The sequence below is a fragment of the Henckelia pumila genome, chromosome 2 (genome assembly GCF_033568475.1).
Source record: "Henckelia pumila isolate YLH828 chromosome 2, ASM3356847v2, whole genome shotgun sequence".
Classification (NCBI taxonomy): domain Eukaryota; kingdom Viridiplantae; phylum Streptophyta; class Magnoliopsida; order Lamiales; family Gesneriaceae; genus Henckelia; species Henckelia pumila.
Window position 1 is genome coordinate 53,230,027 of NC_133121.1, and position 16,474 is coordinate 53,246,500.

The following is a 16,474-nucleotide window of genomic DNA, read 5'->3' on the forward strand; positions in this document are numbered from 1 at the left end:
AGTTCCAAACTACTGTCGGCAGACGAATGGTCAAATCGAAGACACGTGGTTGGAGGAGAACGATCGGAAGCATGATCGGAAGTGGGATCGGAAGCTCCGATCTCCGTCTATAAATATGAGGACAAGAGCTAATTTACACTTGCCAGTTCCAACTATTCCCTCTCGATTTATACTAGCTTTTAGGTCTTTTGGGCATTCTTTCGGAGGCCGATCGATAGCGAGGTGCTACCAGGATTGTAGCGGAATTGTGCACAAGTTTTGGGGTTATCGCCATCAAAGGGCTGACGACGGACGCAGGTATAATACTAGACTCATATTAGTCTAAGTGAGTATCTATTATTCTACTTAAGGCTTTTAGACGATAAATAGTGATACAATGATTGTCTTTTTATAGGCTTGGACTAGAGGACTTGTATCACTAGGTTTCTTACTTTGAGGTACGGACGTACTATCCGAGATACTCTGGTTGACTATGCATGCTTATGAGGCATTGATTATATGTGCATGGATTATGTCATGGATATTATTGCTGCATGGATTACACTTTGAGCCTATATTATTGTTATAACCAGTAGAGGGGTCGCTCAGCCCCGTTATATTTTGTGGATGGATACCATAGTTTTGGATCTGGATATGTCCACGGATTTATGGTATGGGAGTGCCTCCCGATACGACCGCCCATCGTACTACATACAATGGCGCCTTTGACTGAGCAGTGATTTTTGGATAGGTTTCTGGTACCCTTCATTTGCATTAGCATTCGTAGCACTTGTATACTCATACTTTTGTACTGAGCTTGTTATGCTCACGTCCTCGGTTTTGTTCTGGACACCCCATTCCACGGGGTAGGACTCAGGTTGGACGGACTAGGTGGTAGCGGCCGTTGAGCTGCAGTAGGGTGGATTTGTACTGTACCAGGTTTCTGAATTTGGGATTTTAGTACTGTTATTTCGATGGGGTTTTATAACAAGATTATTTGGTATTTGGATTTTGATACCGGTTGTATTCTGCCGGTGGTTTTTAGTTGTTTTAATTAAATTTTTCACTTGATTTTTGATTTATCGCTTTTAAGTTGATTTACATGCTTTAAGCTTAGATTAATTAGTGATTTTGGGTTGGGTCACAACATTTATTTGTATCAGAGCATGCATTGAATTTGAGACATAGGTAAATAGTTTTGAGGATTGATTTTGTTTCTCTTATCAGATGGCTGGACGTGGGGATGAGAGTCACGGGAGTGTCGGGGGTCGTTGGGGTGAATACGAGGAAAGGGAGCAATGTAGGAGGAATCATCGTCCTAGGGAGGACAGACACAAATTTTACATCCACAGTTTGTTCAAATGGATCCTAAGCCATTAGAGGGCGGTGAAAACCCGAAACTCACAAAGAATTGTTTGGAAGGGATGGAGAACTGCTTTGAGGTGTACCGTTGCACTGATGAGAAAAAGATGCAGGCTGTCAAATTCCTTCTGACACGGAGTGCTCGAAAGTGGTGAAAGTCTACCTCCATCCCCATCATACCAGAGCGGGGATCAACTACTTGGAAGGAGTTCCGTGCAGCATTCCGAGAGCTATACTTTGCTGCAGCACTCAAACAAGCTAAGACGAACGAAATAATGAACTTGAGGCAAGGTAATATGAAAATTGACGAGTACCAACAGAAGTTGTTTGAGCTTCTACCATATTGCCCGTATGTTGCCAACAGCTTGGAGGCCAAATATGATCTGTTCTTGCAAGGCCTTAATCTGGAGATCTATTCCCAAGTGTCTGTTAGCGACGAACCTCCATTGAATGAGTCTTTGGTGAACCGTTGCCATCAAGCTGAGAATGCTATTAGGAGGAACATGAACTTCTCTTCTTATTTTAGACCAGGTAATTCTTTGGGGCCAAGGGCCCAGTCTTTCAAGAAATCTGGTACATCTACTTCTTCAGAATCAGGATTGGGATCTGGAGAAGGTGTAATTCACTATGGAAAAAGGAAGAGACAGTGCAAGAAGTGTGGGAGACGTCACCATAGAGATAGATGTTGTGGAGAAAGTGGTGTTTGCTTCCGATGTGGCCAAATGGGTCACATGAAGAGGGATTGTCCACAGGTGGGTGGAGTATCAGCATCAGGCTTGGGTTGTCAGGCGTCAGTTCCTTAGGGGACATCAGGACAATCAGTTGGGAGAACCAATCAGAGGCCACATGTTCCAGGACAAGTCTTTACCCTGAGCCATGATGAGGTTCAAAAAGAGAATGAGGAAGTCGTTGCAGGTACATTTAAATTGTGCATAATTCCTTCTTTTTTCTCATAGATACTGATGCATTACATTCGTTTATTTTTGACCGATTCCCTAAGCATCATAGATTGCCATACATATCTCTATATGTAGTACGCTTGGTGTCTACTCCAACTGGTCATTCGGCTTTGGCCAAGCGTCTAGTCTTGGGTTGTACTTTAGAGTTTGAGGGCTCTGAGTTATTAGCGAATCTTATGATTCTAGCAATGGAGGACTTTGATTGTATTTTGGGGGTATCAATGTTTTGACCTCTTATAGAGATACTGTGGATTGTTACTAGAAGGTTGTTCAGTTTCGTCTAGGTGAGGACGATAGATGATTTTTCTATGGTGAGGGAGCGCTACCCCATATGCCTCTAGTTTTAGATCTGAGGGCTTGTCTAGATTTAGAGGCGGGTAGGGAAGGCTACCTTATCTATGCGATTGATACATACACAGTGAGCAGGACAGCAGATGAGTTACCAGTGGTTTGTTAATACCCAGATTTTTTTTCAGATGAGATTCCAGGGTTTCCTCCAGTTAAAAAAGTCGAGTTTGGGATTGAACTTGTGTCAGGGACGACACCGATTTCTCATGTGCCTTATCGTCTAGCACCAGCAAAGATGAGGTCATTGCAGCAACAATTGCAGGATTTGTTGGATAAGGGTTCTATCCGACCGAACGTTTTACCTTGGGGAGCACTAGTTATTTTTGTTAAGAAAAAGAATGGTTCTATGCGTCTTTGTATTGATTACAGACAAATGAACCGAGATACAGTTAAGAACAAGTATCATTTGCCACGGATTGATGATTTGTTTGACCAACTTCAGGGTAACTCTGTGTACTCCACGATTGATCTAAAGTCAGGTTGTCATCAATTGCGTGTTTGAGATTCGGATAACTCGGAGGCAGCATTTTGGTATGGTCACTGTGAGTTTTTAGTGATGTCTTTTGGGTTGACGAATGCACTAGCGGTGTTCATGGATTTAATGAATAGATTTTTCCGCGATTATTTGGATAAGTTTGTCGTGGTTTTTATTGACGACATTTTGATCTACTCGCATAGTGTGAGAGATCATACACAACACTTAAGGTTTGTACTGCAGATTTTCCATGAGATGAAGTTATACGCCAAGTTCAGTAAGTGCGAGTTTTGGATTGATTGCATGATATTCCTTGGTCATGTGATCTCTCGGGAAGGGGTATCAGTTGACCCGAGTAAGACTGAAGCAATTTTGAATTGGTCGCGTCCGACTACAGATTCAGAAATTCTTAGTTTTTTGTGTTTCACAGGCTATTATCGTCGATTTATTGAGAATTTCTCACAGATTGCTATACCATTGACACAGCTGATAAGGAAAGATATTCCTTTTGCCTGGTCAAGCGAGTGTGAGCAGAGTTTCAACGATTTGAGGAGTCAATTGACTACTGCACTTTTTCTGACCTTACCATCTAGACCCAGAGGCTATGTTGTATACACAGATGCATCTATTCAAGGTTTTGGCTGTGTGTTGACACAGAATGGGCATGTGATTGCCTATGCTTCTAGACAATTGAAGACCCATGAAGGGAATTACCCCGTGAACGATCTATAGCTTGTAGCGATCGTGTTTGCACTAAAAATTTGGCATCATTATCTGTATGGCGAGAGGTTCGATATCTTTTTGGACCACAAGAGTTTGAAATACTTGTTCACTCAGACAGAGTTGAACATGCAACATCAATGATGGATGGATATTCTCAAGGATTATGATTGTGATATTAAGTACCATCCAAGTACTACGAATCCAGTGGTAGACGTACTGAGTCGTAAAGTGAGTATTAGTGCTCTCCGCACTAGTGCAAAAGCTAGTACAATTTTGGATTGTTGTTCTTCAGGCTTTATGTTCTGACATAAGAAAGGAAAATAGGGGATCCGATTATATTCGGTACTAGCTGAGCCATCTTTGTTTTCTCGTATTCGAGAAGTGAAGTTTTCTGATCCAAAGACGTAGAAGTTAGCGAGACTTTCTCAAGGAGACAACGTATCTGGGTTCCACTTTCAGACAGATGGATAGTTGTGTTTGTCTGGTAGAGTTGTGGTACCTGACGATTTGACCTTGTGAGATGAGATTTTGTCTCAAGCCCATCGTAGTAGATTCGCAGTGCACCCAGTCAGTGCTAAGATGTATAAGGATCTACATACCAGATTCTGGTGGAAAGGTATGAAGCATAGCATTTATCATTTTGTCTCTCGATTTCTTGTTGTCAGCAAGTTAAGGCTGAGCAACAACGATCCGGTGGTCTGATGCAGAGCTTTGAGATTCCGGAATGGAAGTGGAAGCATGTGACAATGGATTTTGTCACCCACTTGCCAATGACATCCAGATAGTGTGATGCTATTTGGGTTGTTGTGGAAAGATTGTTTAAGTCCTCTCATTTTCTCCCGTATAACGCGAGTTCCCATTTGACCGCATGACAAGGTTATACATCCAGGAGATAGTGCGATTGCGTGGAGTTCCTTTGAGCATAGTCAGTGATAGGGATCTAATATTCACCTCATGGTTTTGGGGTAGTTTTCAGAGGACTTTGGTACTACTCTGAGTTGGAGTACAACTTACCACCCAGAGACAGACGTTCAGTGAGAGAACTATTCGGACATTGGAAGATATGCTGAGGACTTCAGTAATGGATTTTAGGTTATCCTTGCAGGTTCATTTGCCATTAATAGAGTTCGCCTACAACAACAGCTATCATCGTATCATTGGCTTCGCACCATTCAAGGCTCTTTATGGTCGCCGTTGTCAGAAACCTTTATTTTGGGATGAGGTAGGGGAACGACAGTTCAAAGGACCGGAAATGATCCAACAGATTGTGGATAAGGTAGAGCTGATCAATAAGAGAATCAAGACAACACAGGACAGGCAGGCCAGTTACGCCAATACCAAGCGCAGAACACTGAATTTAGAGACAGGATAGTATGTATTTCTGCGAGTATCACCTTTTCGGAAGGTGATGAAATTTGGCCTGAAGGGAAAGTTAGCCCCAAGATTCATTGGTCCATTCGAGATATTGGAGAAGGTTGGAGATTTGGCTTATTGTTTTGCATTACCCCCAGAACACTCCAGCATTCACAATGTGTTTCATGTATCCTTAATCCATTAGTATGTTGCAGATGAGTCTCACATTTTGCACCCCATAGATGTTAAGTTCGAGCATGATCTATCGTATGTAGAGGGACCGTTGAGGATTCTCGACGGGAAAGACAAGGTATATCAGAATAAACACATTCCTCTAGTCATGGTTCAATGGAAACGTAAAGAAACTGAGGAAGTGACTTGGGAATTAAAGAGTCATATGCGTTCTGAGCACCCGGAGTTGTTTTTAATTGTAATTGTTTTTTTTCGAGAAGTTAAGTTGTATTTTTAACTGCAGTATATTTGTAATAATAAGGTTCATTTTTTAATTGTTCTGATTATCCTAGTCTGGATTTAAAGGACAAAATCTATTAAGTTCGGGAGAATTTAGTAGACCGACTCCTAATTGAGCTAACCTATTGCTTAAACATGATTATGGGATGCTAATTTGAGCTTAAGGAATTGATAATCGAATTCAAAACGATTAAAAATAGTTTCTAAGACTTCGAATAATTGGGAGATATCGGACGTTCCAAAGGAGGATTGGAAGTTCCGATCGTGTTCGAAAGCTAGCATGGCTGATCTGAAGCTACGAACAGTTCAGAAGTTCCGAACATGAGATCGGTAGTTCCGATCGTGTGACAGTCGGACAGTGCCTGGGCTTAGAATGGGTGATTGGACAAGAATGAGTTCGGAAGCTCCGAACTAGGATCGATAGTTTTGAATTACTATTGGCAGTTGAGTTGTCCAATCAAAGACACGTGGTTGAGAAGAACGATCGGAAGCACGATCAGAAGCTCCGTAGAGGGATCGGAAGCTCCGATCAAGAGATCCGAAGTTCCGATCTCCTTCTATAAATAGGAGGCTGAGAACTCATTTACAATTGTCAATTCCAACGGTTCCCTCTCCTTTTCTACTGCCTTTTAGGGCCTTTTGTGCGTTTTTTCGGAGGCCGATCGATAGCGAGGAGCTACTGGGATTGTAACGGAGTTGTGTCCAAGTTTTGGGGTCATCGCCATCAAAGGGCTGACGACGGACGCATGTATACTTCTAGACTCAGATTAGTCTAAGTGAGTATCTATTAGTCTAGTTAAGGCTTTTAGAGTATAAACAGTGTTACAATGATTTTCTGTTTATATGCTTGGACAAGAGGACTTGTGTCGCTAGGTTGTTTACTTTGAGGTACGGACGTACTATCCGAGATACCCTGGTTGAGTATGCTTGTTTTATGTTTGCATGTTTATGTAGCATTTATTATATATGCATGGATTATATCACGGATATTATTGTTTCATGCATCACACTTGGAGCCTGTATTACTGTTATAACCAGTAGGGGGTTTGCTCAGCCCTGTTATATTTTGTGGATGGATACCATAGTTTTGGATCCGGATATGTCCACGGATTTATGGTATGGGAGTGCCTCCTGATGCAACGGCCCAGCGTACTACATGCCATGGTGTCTTTGACTGAGCAATGATTTCTCGATAGGTTTCTGGTACCCTTCATTTTCATTAGCATTCATAACACTTGTATACTCATACTTTCGTACTAAGCTTTTTATGCTCACGTCCTCGGTTTTGTTCTAACACCTCATTCCATGGGGCAGGAACCAAGTTGGACGGACCAGGTTGTGAGACCCCGTTTCTAATCTTCTAAACTCGAATAATTAATCATAATCGAACACAATAAGCCGCGGAAAACGAATCAAAATTTTTTTTTTTTTAAAAGAAGCCTCGAGCCCGCGCGAGGTCATCACCTCGCGCGCGCGCAGGCTGCGCGAGCAGAGACTCGCGGAGATGCTCGCGCGCACGCGGGCAAAATCTCCCGAGCCTCTTCAAACTCCTTGCGCGCGTGCGAGGTATTGCCTCGCCCGCGCGCAGGCAAAATGGGCAGAGGGGTCGAGGAGCCTGCAAAAACAACCAACAAGGCAATTCTAAACATTCCAAGTTCAATACATAATACAAATCAATATTTAGAACATGCCAAATCTAGGTTCTGCCCAAAATACAATAACCAGTCGAGTTTAATAGATGAGTTCCACCGACTCAACAAAACTAATACAATTCCAAATAGACTCGACCCTACGACCCGGAGTCTCACTTCTATCAATCTCACCCCCAAGCTAACCAGGACGACTCGGTCCAGCTACTGATCCTCCTGTTGCCAAGTTACATATACAAAACAAAGACAACAGCCGGAATAATCCGTTTAGAAATATAATTTCTAAGTAAAAAAAACAGGCATACAATATCAGTTAAACATTCCACCTTGACATGTAACATTCATCAATCAATACAAATGAGAGTGGATGTATGCATGATTTCAAATTCGGGACTATCAAGTCAGATAATCGAAATGTCAATCAGTATTCAGTTGGGATCCCGGGGCCAAGTCTTCACAACAACTCACCGACACACCCATTCAGGGTGGATGTCGTTCAACTCAACCCCTAGACTTCAGAGCAACTATAAGAAGTATTCTGGCACTTGTAAAAACTCGAAATCCAAAGCCACTTCAATATAGCTCCCTAAATCATCTATATTCAAAACGAATCGAATAATCGGCTCAATATGAATGCAAGTGTGAACGAATAATCAGTCAAGTTCACACAAACAAATAACATGCAGTATGTGATTTTCGGGGCTCGAGAATCAATCAACTCGAGTATTCAACCCCATTCGAATCGATGTAATCTTTTACCTTTTTCTCGAAGCTTCAATCAATCCTGTCAAACAAGAGACAACTCGATTTAAACTCTAAACAATTCGAAACTCAAAGTCGATAAATCAAACAATCTATACCGTCTTCCAACTCTTCGATCGATAAACAAGTCTCCAAGTTCGATCAACTCCCGAATCCTCAATCAACTGTCAAAACATCGATTACGGACTCAATATCAACTCGGAATTCAAACTCAATCAAATTCGATATACAAATCAAACCGAACCAAAACTGATAACTCAAACTCGATTTCGACGGCATAATGACTATAAACTAACTATCCGGAAATACAAACCATCCAACAACATCACAATAACTCAATCATCATCACAAACCATCAAAACAACTCAAATCCTTAATGCCTCAAAAATCATATAAAATCCAAACTTCGTTCTTTTTCCAAACCGACTTCGAATACACGATCTATGCTAGCTCAAGAATAACATACTCCAATATTATCAAATTCTGACCATTCAACAAAATTGAAGTTCAAGAGATCGTAGCAAAACTTACGTCGGAATGAAGCCCTCGTTGCGGTGATCGTGAATCTCAACTCGGAATGAAAATCTAACGGTCGGATCGAGCGAATCGGACGGAAGAAAAGCTTGAGAAATCGATTTGGCTATGGCTTCCGGGTTCGGTCGATGGAAGGAGAGGAAGGAGGGAAGGAGGGATGATGTGATGTGATGGTGAGGCAAGTTGCCTTAAGATAATATATAAAATCCATCTTTTGCATTTCAGTCCTTTATTTCTCCAATCTTGCAAAGTAACCCCCTGCTAAATATCAAAACGACCCTCAATCACTAAAAACTCTAATTATCTCGATTAAACTCAATTATAATAAAATCGGGGCATTACAATTCTCCCCCTCTAAGATTCGATTTCGTCCTCGAAATCTGACAGATCACAGACTGAACAAAACGAAACAAACTGACGACTAACTCACCTCAATCGAACAACTCTGGAAATCGCTGCCTCATATCGAATTCGGTCTCCCAAGTTGCTTCTTCAACTCCGTGACGACTCCACTGAATCTTCACCAATGGAATCGATTTGTTTCTGAGCTGCTTCTCTTTTTTGTCAAGAATCTGAATCGGTCGCTCGAAGTAACTCAGAGTCTCATCAAGTTTGGCCTTATCCGAATGAAGAACATGAGATGGATCCGGATGATATTTCCGTAGCATCGAAACGTGAAACACATCGTGGATACCTGAAAGAGACGGAGGAAGAGCAATCTTATAGGCAAGATCGCCTATCTTCTCCAGAATTTCATACGGGCCAATGAACCTTGGCGACAACTTTCCTCTCTTCCCAAATCTGATAGTGCCTCGGAAAGGAGAAATATTCAGAAACACACGGTCTCCCTGCTCGAAACACAGTGGTCTGCGTCTGACGTTCGCATACTTGGCCTGTCGATCTTGGGCTGTCTTCATTCTGACTCGGATCAACTTCACCTGCTCTGCCATATCGCGAATCATATCTGGACCCAACTCAGGTGATTCTGAAATCTCATCCCAAAATAACGGAGATCTGCACTTCTTCCCATACAAAGCTTCAAAAGGTGTCATTCCAATGCTTTTCTGGAAGCTGTTATTGTACGAAAACTCCACTAAAGGTAAGGAATCTTGCCAACCTGAGCCAAAATCAAGCACTACAGCCCGAAGCATATCTTCCAAGTTCTGGATCGTATGTTCGGACTGAACGTCGGTCTGAGGGTGATATGGTGTGCTCAAGTGCAAACGAGTACCCAATGCCTCCTGCAAACTGTGCCAAAAGTGAGAAGTGAATCTCGGATCTCTATATGATACTATCGACTTTGGCATGCCGTGCAATCTCACAACCTCTCTGACATACAACTCGGCCATCTGATCGTGACGGTATGTCATACGGTAAGGAATGAAACAAGCAGATTTCGTCAACCGGTCAATCACAACCCAAATCGCATCACAACCTCTGACTGAACGCGGTAGCTTCGTGACAAAATCCATTGAGATATGATCCCATTTCCATTTCGGGACAGGAAAACTGTGCAATAATCCTCCGGGCTTCTTCCTCTCAGCTTTCACCTGTTGACAATTCATACAATGGGATACAAACCTCGTGACGTCTCCCTTAAGCTGCTTCCACCAGAACTGAGTCTTCAAGTCATTATACATCTTTCGGCCTCTAGGATGAACACTGAACCGACTGCAATGCGCCTCTCGAAGAATACGCTGTCTCAATTCAGAAATATCAGGCACAACAATACGTCTATTCACAAAAAAAACATCATCCCTGACCTGAAACTCTGACTGGTGACCTGATCGGACTCTCTCTATCGAACTCTGAATACTCGGATCTGATCTCTGAGCCTCTCTAATCGACTGAAACAACTCTGGCTCGGCCTGAATCGCAAAAACTCTGATGGATCTCCTATCGGTCTCAAACTCCAAACCAGAAGTACAACAGTCTTCAATCATTTGAGAGACACCTATCGTAGCAAGAGAAAAAGAACAAAGCTTCCGAATAAGAGCATCTGCAGCTGCATTCGACTTTTCAGGATAATACTTGATCTCGCAGTCGAAGTCCTTAAGCAAATCCATCCATCTCCTCTGTCTCATATTCAGCTCGGACTGGGAAAACAAGTATTTCAGGCTCTTGTTGTCAGAAAATATCTCAAACGACTCGCCATACAGGTAATGGCGCCTAGTATTCAAAGCAAAAACTATTGCAGCTAGCTCGAGATCATGGATCAGATAACGAGTCTCGTGAGGCTTCAGCTGCCTCGAAGCATAAGCTATGACGTGCTTCCTCTGCATGAGAATGCATCCAAGACCATGGTGAGAAGCATCGCAGTACACAGAGAAACCTCAAGTACCTGATGGAATAGACAAGATCGAAGCGGTGGTCAATCTCTTCTTCAGCTCAATGAAACTAGCCTCACACTATTCGGACCAAACAAACGGTGCATTCTTCTGGGTCAACTGAGTAATCGGCTTTGCAATGGAAGATAATCCCTCGATAAATCGGCGATAATAACTGGCTAAACCCATGAAGCATCGGATTTCTGGCACTGATGTCGGTCTCTGCCAATTCATAACTGCTTCGATCTTACTGGGGTCCACAGATATTCCATCTCCCGATATAATGTGGCCTAAGAAAACCACTCGGTCCAATCAAAACTCGCACTTCGATAGCTTAGCATACAACTGTTCGGCTTGCAAAGTCTGCAATACGATTCTCAAATGCTCGGCATGATCAAAAAGTTTCTTCGAATAGATCAGAATGTCGTCGATGAAGATGATGACGAACTCATCTAGATATCGCTGAAAGATACGATTCATCAGATCCCTAAAAACTATTGGAGCATTGGTCAAACCAAACGGCATGACTATGAACTCGAAATGCCCATATCTGGTTCTGAAAGCTGTCTTAGGCACATCCTCGTTACGAACTCTCAGCTGATTATACCCTGATCTCAGATCTATCTTCGAATACACTGAAGAACCTTGCAGTTGATCAAAAAAATCGTCGATTCTTGGTAGAGGATACTTGTTCTTGACCGTCGCTTGGTTCAACTGGCGGTAGTCGATGCAAAGTCGCATAGAACCGTCTTTCTTCCTCACAAAAAGCACTGGTGCTACAAGAAAAAAGGCAAACGACAACGGATATAATCCGTTGTCGTATGGGTTCAAAAACAGTTGTACTTTTCAGTGTTGTCGAAAGTATACCCTACGACAACGGTTTATATCCGTTGTCTTTGAAGACATACGACAATGGTTCTGCAACAGTTTAAATCTGTTGTCTTTTGGAACTTACGACAACGGTTTTGCAACAGTTTAAATCCGTTGTCTTTTAAGACTTACGACAACAGTTTTAAACCGTTATCTTTGAGCATGTTTTTTAATAACCAGGTTTTTTACAACAGTTTTATTTGAGCAAAGACAACGGTGAAAAACCGTTGTCTTTTTTAATATGTAAAACAAAAAAAATTAAAATTTAAAAACACTAATTAAATATTATAATCACTCGAAATTAAAAAAATCAAAAATTAAATTAATATATAATTTTTTAAACATTATAAATTATTCGAAATTAAAAATAATCGAATTCTGATTCAATGAACACTAAAAAATAAATTTATGCATTAATTTCGATAAACTTGAAACACCCTTCAACAATCTCTTTTTCCGTAACTCGTTTCTTTTTCAATGTTCTCTTTTCCAACCTGATACAAGTAGAAGACAATTATCAAGCAAAGATTAAGACTTAAGAGATATCCAAAATATTAAATGAAAAGTACTTTCCACCTAAAGCCAAACAAAGAAAAATGATACATCTTCATGAACAAATATCCAAGATCAAATCCAAAAACCCATTAGGAATTACCCAATTCCAAGTCCGAGACTTGTGCAAATCATCTAAATACCCACACCAAGCAATTCGGAAAACAATCTCAACAAATCTATCGAAATTGGAGCATATGTTACTCAGTCGAACAAAAAAAAATAAAATGCGGCTACTGATGGAATAATATACTGAATAGAAAGACGGTATTTTCCTCCAAAGCCAAACAAAGAAAAATGATATATCTTCATGAACAAATATCCAAGATCAAATCCAAAAACCCATTAGGAAATTACCCAAGTTCCAAGTCCGAGACTTGTGCAAATCATCTAAATACCCATACCAAGCAATAACTGCAAGCAATTCGGAAAACAATAAACAACAAGTCTCAAATAAAAACTCATGTATCATTAACAATTCATATTAAATGCCAAGGAAAAAAACAGAGCAAACCAGACTTTTCCCATTAATTTAATATATTTAGGTTCGTATATGCATTTTCACACAAATAATGAAAAGAACACTAAAAGAGGAGCCCAGTTCACGACTTGACAAGGAAAAAACAGAGCAAAACAGAATTTCTCCCTTCCCGTCCTCACAAATTTCTGAAAAAGAAGGAAAACATCTCTTCGACATTCAAGAATTTACCAATTTTAAAAAAATAAGATTATCAATTGGAAATTTATCAGAAACGAGCGACTACCAGATGGAGATCTAAACATTCACCGAAATCCCAAACAACAGTACACCTAAACCTCAGCATCTACTAAAAGACTATGCAACAAGAGAATGAAGCAACAAACTTACACGTATAGTGATTGCTCGCGACAGGACAACTTAGAGATTCAAGCCGTAAACTCGAGATTCAAGTCACCATTAGAGTGGTAAAGGCTTGGGCTTGTACCTCTTTTCACATCTTGCAACCTTGCTTGACACACATTTCCAAATTTTGAGTTGCTACTGAGGTATCAAAGCAAATAGGTGATAGAACTTGAGCTCGAGAAAAGAAGCATCAGTAACGCTATCGATCAAGATCTGTTCATACGCATTCCAGGTTGATCAACAAGACCCAATAGGAATGCTGAGAGCTTGAATTTGTTGAGCTTCTTCCCTTTATCATTCTATTTAATACATTTTCGTCATCCACATTTTACACTCGGTAAATGCATGCAATCCAGGGAAAATTATGAAAGGAAATACCTCGAGGTATTTCTGGCTTATTCTTGCTCAAAAAATAAGCTTACAAAATCATTTCTGTTGAAAATAGATAGAATCTCGGTGTCTACCCCGCTTAATGTTGCAAACATTCCACATAGACCCTTCGGCGCAACTTCAACTATGAACACGGGTACCTGTGGACCAAAAATTTTGAAAACAATTCAATTCAACAAAGAAAAATGTATATGCTAGTTCATCAATCTATTTACCAGATAAGAGAATACTCCCGTTCCATGTCTAGTTGCTAATCTTCCAATATCCAGTAGAATAGCCTCCTGCACAACTTTGGTTTAAGGCTCACTAGTAGAAGATACAGTAAAAAAACAGTAGTTAACTTAAGTGCTTCAAGCTTCTATCCAACGAAACCTCTAGAAATTGTATGTAAGCACTTGAAATACACTCTTGCAAATGCTACCTAAGTTGCTTGACCTGAATCAACTCATTATGGTAAATTATAGTAAAAAAATACCTGAGCAAAGTAAATGAAAAGCCACCCTGCTGTACAGAATCCGCTTGCTAAAAACATTTTTGAGAAAATTTCACACATGATAAGTTGGATCGTTATGAATCAATGTTTCCTAAATAATAGTGTTGTTTTATCAATTTCACCAAAATTACCCATATGCGACCTATGTAATCTGCGATTTTACCGCTAGTGATTGCTCAAAAAATAAACTTCGTAAGCTCAAGTTCCAGAGTGAGAGTATCATAATTTTTTCAAGACAATGTCAACTCTTCCCACAAAATTCTATCTTACCCAAGTTCTCAAATGGATTATGTTTTTCGAGAGTTTAGCTACAAGGTATAACCTAGCAGCATAATATCAATAGTTTTTTCCAAGCCTATAAGCCTTGGGAGACGTTGTATACCTTATAAAACAGCCATGACCAGCAAATATTCATTATCATTTGGAATCATATAGCATTTCCCACTCAAGCCTGATACAAAAAATGAACTATTATCTAGTAGTCCTACCTCCAAATCCAGTGATGACTCCAAGGCTAATTTTCGGCAGACCAAGTTGTGCTTTTGGTGTGGCTATGCATGCATGGAAAACCTACAACAATGTTTCAGATGTGAAAACAATGAGATTGTACAGTCTCCAAACATGATGCAGTGGGAGTGTCACCTGAATAAGAACATCTTCAACTTAGTTCCCAAGCATGTGTATTGATTCAATAATGTCAAACCATGAATCACAGCAACACAACATCCAAAATAAACTATAAGGGTGACCACGAACCCACCAAAATAGAGTGAAAAAATGCATCAACATGCAACAAATACACAATTACTTGCATACACAAAAAAGCACCAACTCACAAAAAAAGGAAATACCTTTACTTAAATAGCAAGAATCCCAGATCCAATAACACAATTCTTCTGAGAATTTAGCCCACAAATCAAAGGATTTCCGGCTACTTTGAAAGGGAAATTCCAGCAATGAGACAAGTACAATGCAAGAGATGATCAGTTACAGAAACAAAAAAATGACCTACTTAAATGTTCGAGCAGAAATATTTGGCAAGGACCACTTAAATTATTGAAAGAAAGGTCCCTGAAAAAGTTCATAAATACAAAAGTCACTGACAAAGTAATACAAGCAACAAGTACAGTTCCTTTTGAGAATGTAGTATGAAAAATCTACCATATTCAACCACTCTGTCCAATATGGTGCTTTGCATACTGGGGAAACAAGAATCAAACCCGTAATCTCTGCTCTCTAATAGTTGCAATACTTTGCATTGGTAGGGATCCATCTGTGAGCAATAAAAGTTGATTATGGACTTGATGAATACAAACATCAGTGAAAGATACTCGGGTTTCTAGTTTACCTGTCCAGATCGTTTCTCCAGCATTAAGGTAATAGAGCTCATTGAAAAGTATTAAAGGGTACCTAAAAAAATTCAGTTCATTCCAGAATAAACAAGAAATCAAGACAAACAAGCATATTTGCACTGAAGACTGAATTCGTTTCACTGTTACCATTCTGGAAGCCTTTCGTCTTCAAGGATTGGCCTTTTCCATCTTGAGCTCCCAGTTTGTGTGTTCTGGTTGCATATCAACCACAAGCATTTAAAGAGATGTTTAAAACAAGTATCTGATAACAGAGATCATTTACTATTCCAAAAAGGTCACTGTTTTAATATAACCATTTTATAATGCTACCTAATATAGCATCGCGTGCAATTCTTGCTGCAGCGTTCCCTTGGGTACCATAAAATTTTGTATAGCGCCTGCCAGTTCATTGATATGCATGTTATATACAGTCATTATCTGCATGTTGGTTAGAAGATCTGAGAATATAGTCTATAGTTCTTTACTTCTTTACTTACCTGTGGTATGTTTTCCCACTGTAAAATCTTACTTCAGGACTGTCCCAAGCTAGTGAAAAAGTCACGGTGCGAGTGGATCCAGAAGGAATAGTAACAGACGCGGCTATAGCAGCTCCTATAGATGAACCTGGCTCTGAAGGCAGAGGCTTGTCATCATGTTTAAGGGCGTCAAATGACCTATGATGTAAGTAAAAAATGAGCATTTTATGAATGTCGATATTAGGTACAACATAAACAACTAAATGGATCATGGCATAAAGCATAAAGCATCAACCATGAACCAACTCACCTCTTTAATTTCATTCCACATTATCTTTTGCATTTATCGTTTTGGAATTTCCAGATATCACAAATCAAGGACATTCTGATACATGGACCTCATCCGTATCTTGAGCAGCTATGGCATAAGTCACAGAAGGGTTGCCATTTCTAGAGCTACACATTTGCATGTAAGGTTAATGGATTATATAGTCAGGTTATGTTAAAGCTCGAAAA

At 40.3% G+C, this 16,474-nt stretch overlaps 1 protein-coding gene across 1 annotated transcript; it reads left to right on the top strand.

The window, feature by feature from the left end:
* Window positions 1-1,206: 1,206 nt before the first annotated feature.
* LOC140877612 (uncharacterized) lies at window positions 1,207-3,855 on the top strand. The gene is made up of 6 exons (XM_073281148.1): window positions 1,207-1,330; window positions 1,525-2,093; window positions 2,145-2,256; window positions 2,298-2,504; window positions 2,777-3,091; window positions 3,554-3,855. Exons 1-6 carry the CDS (start codon window positions 1,207-1,209, stop codon window positions 3,853-3,855), a joined length of 1,629 nt encoding a protein of 542 aa, XP_073137249.1.
* Window positions 3,856-16,474: the final 12,619 nt, after the last annotated feature.

Bases quoted from the DNA above. Each gene is read 5' to 3' on its own strand.
- LOC140877612 (XM_073281148.1), top strand. From the start codon at position 1,207: ATGGCTGGACGTGGGGATGAGAGTCACGGGAGTGTCGGGGGTCGTTGG. The intron at 2,094-2,144 runs GTGGGTGGAGTA...TCAGTTCCTTAG, and splicing joins TGAAGAGGGATTGTCCACAG to GGGACATCAGGACAATCAGT. The intron at 2,257-2,297 runs GTACATTTAAAT...TTTTTCTCATAG, and splicing joins GAATGAGGAAGTCGTTGCAG to ATACTGATGCATTACATTCG.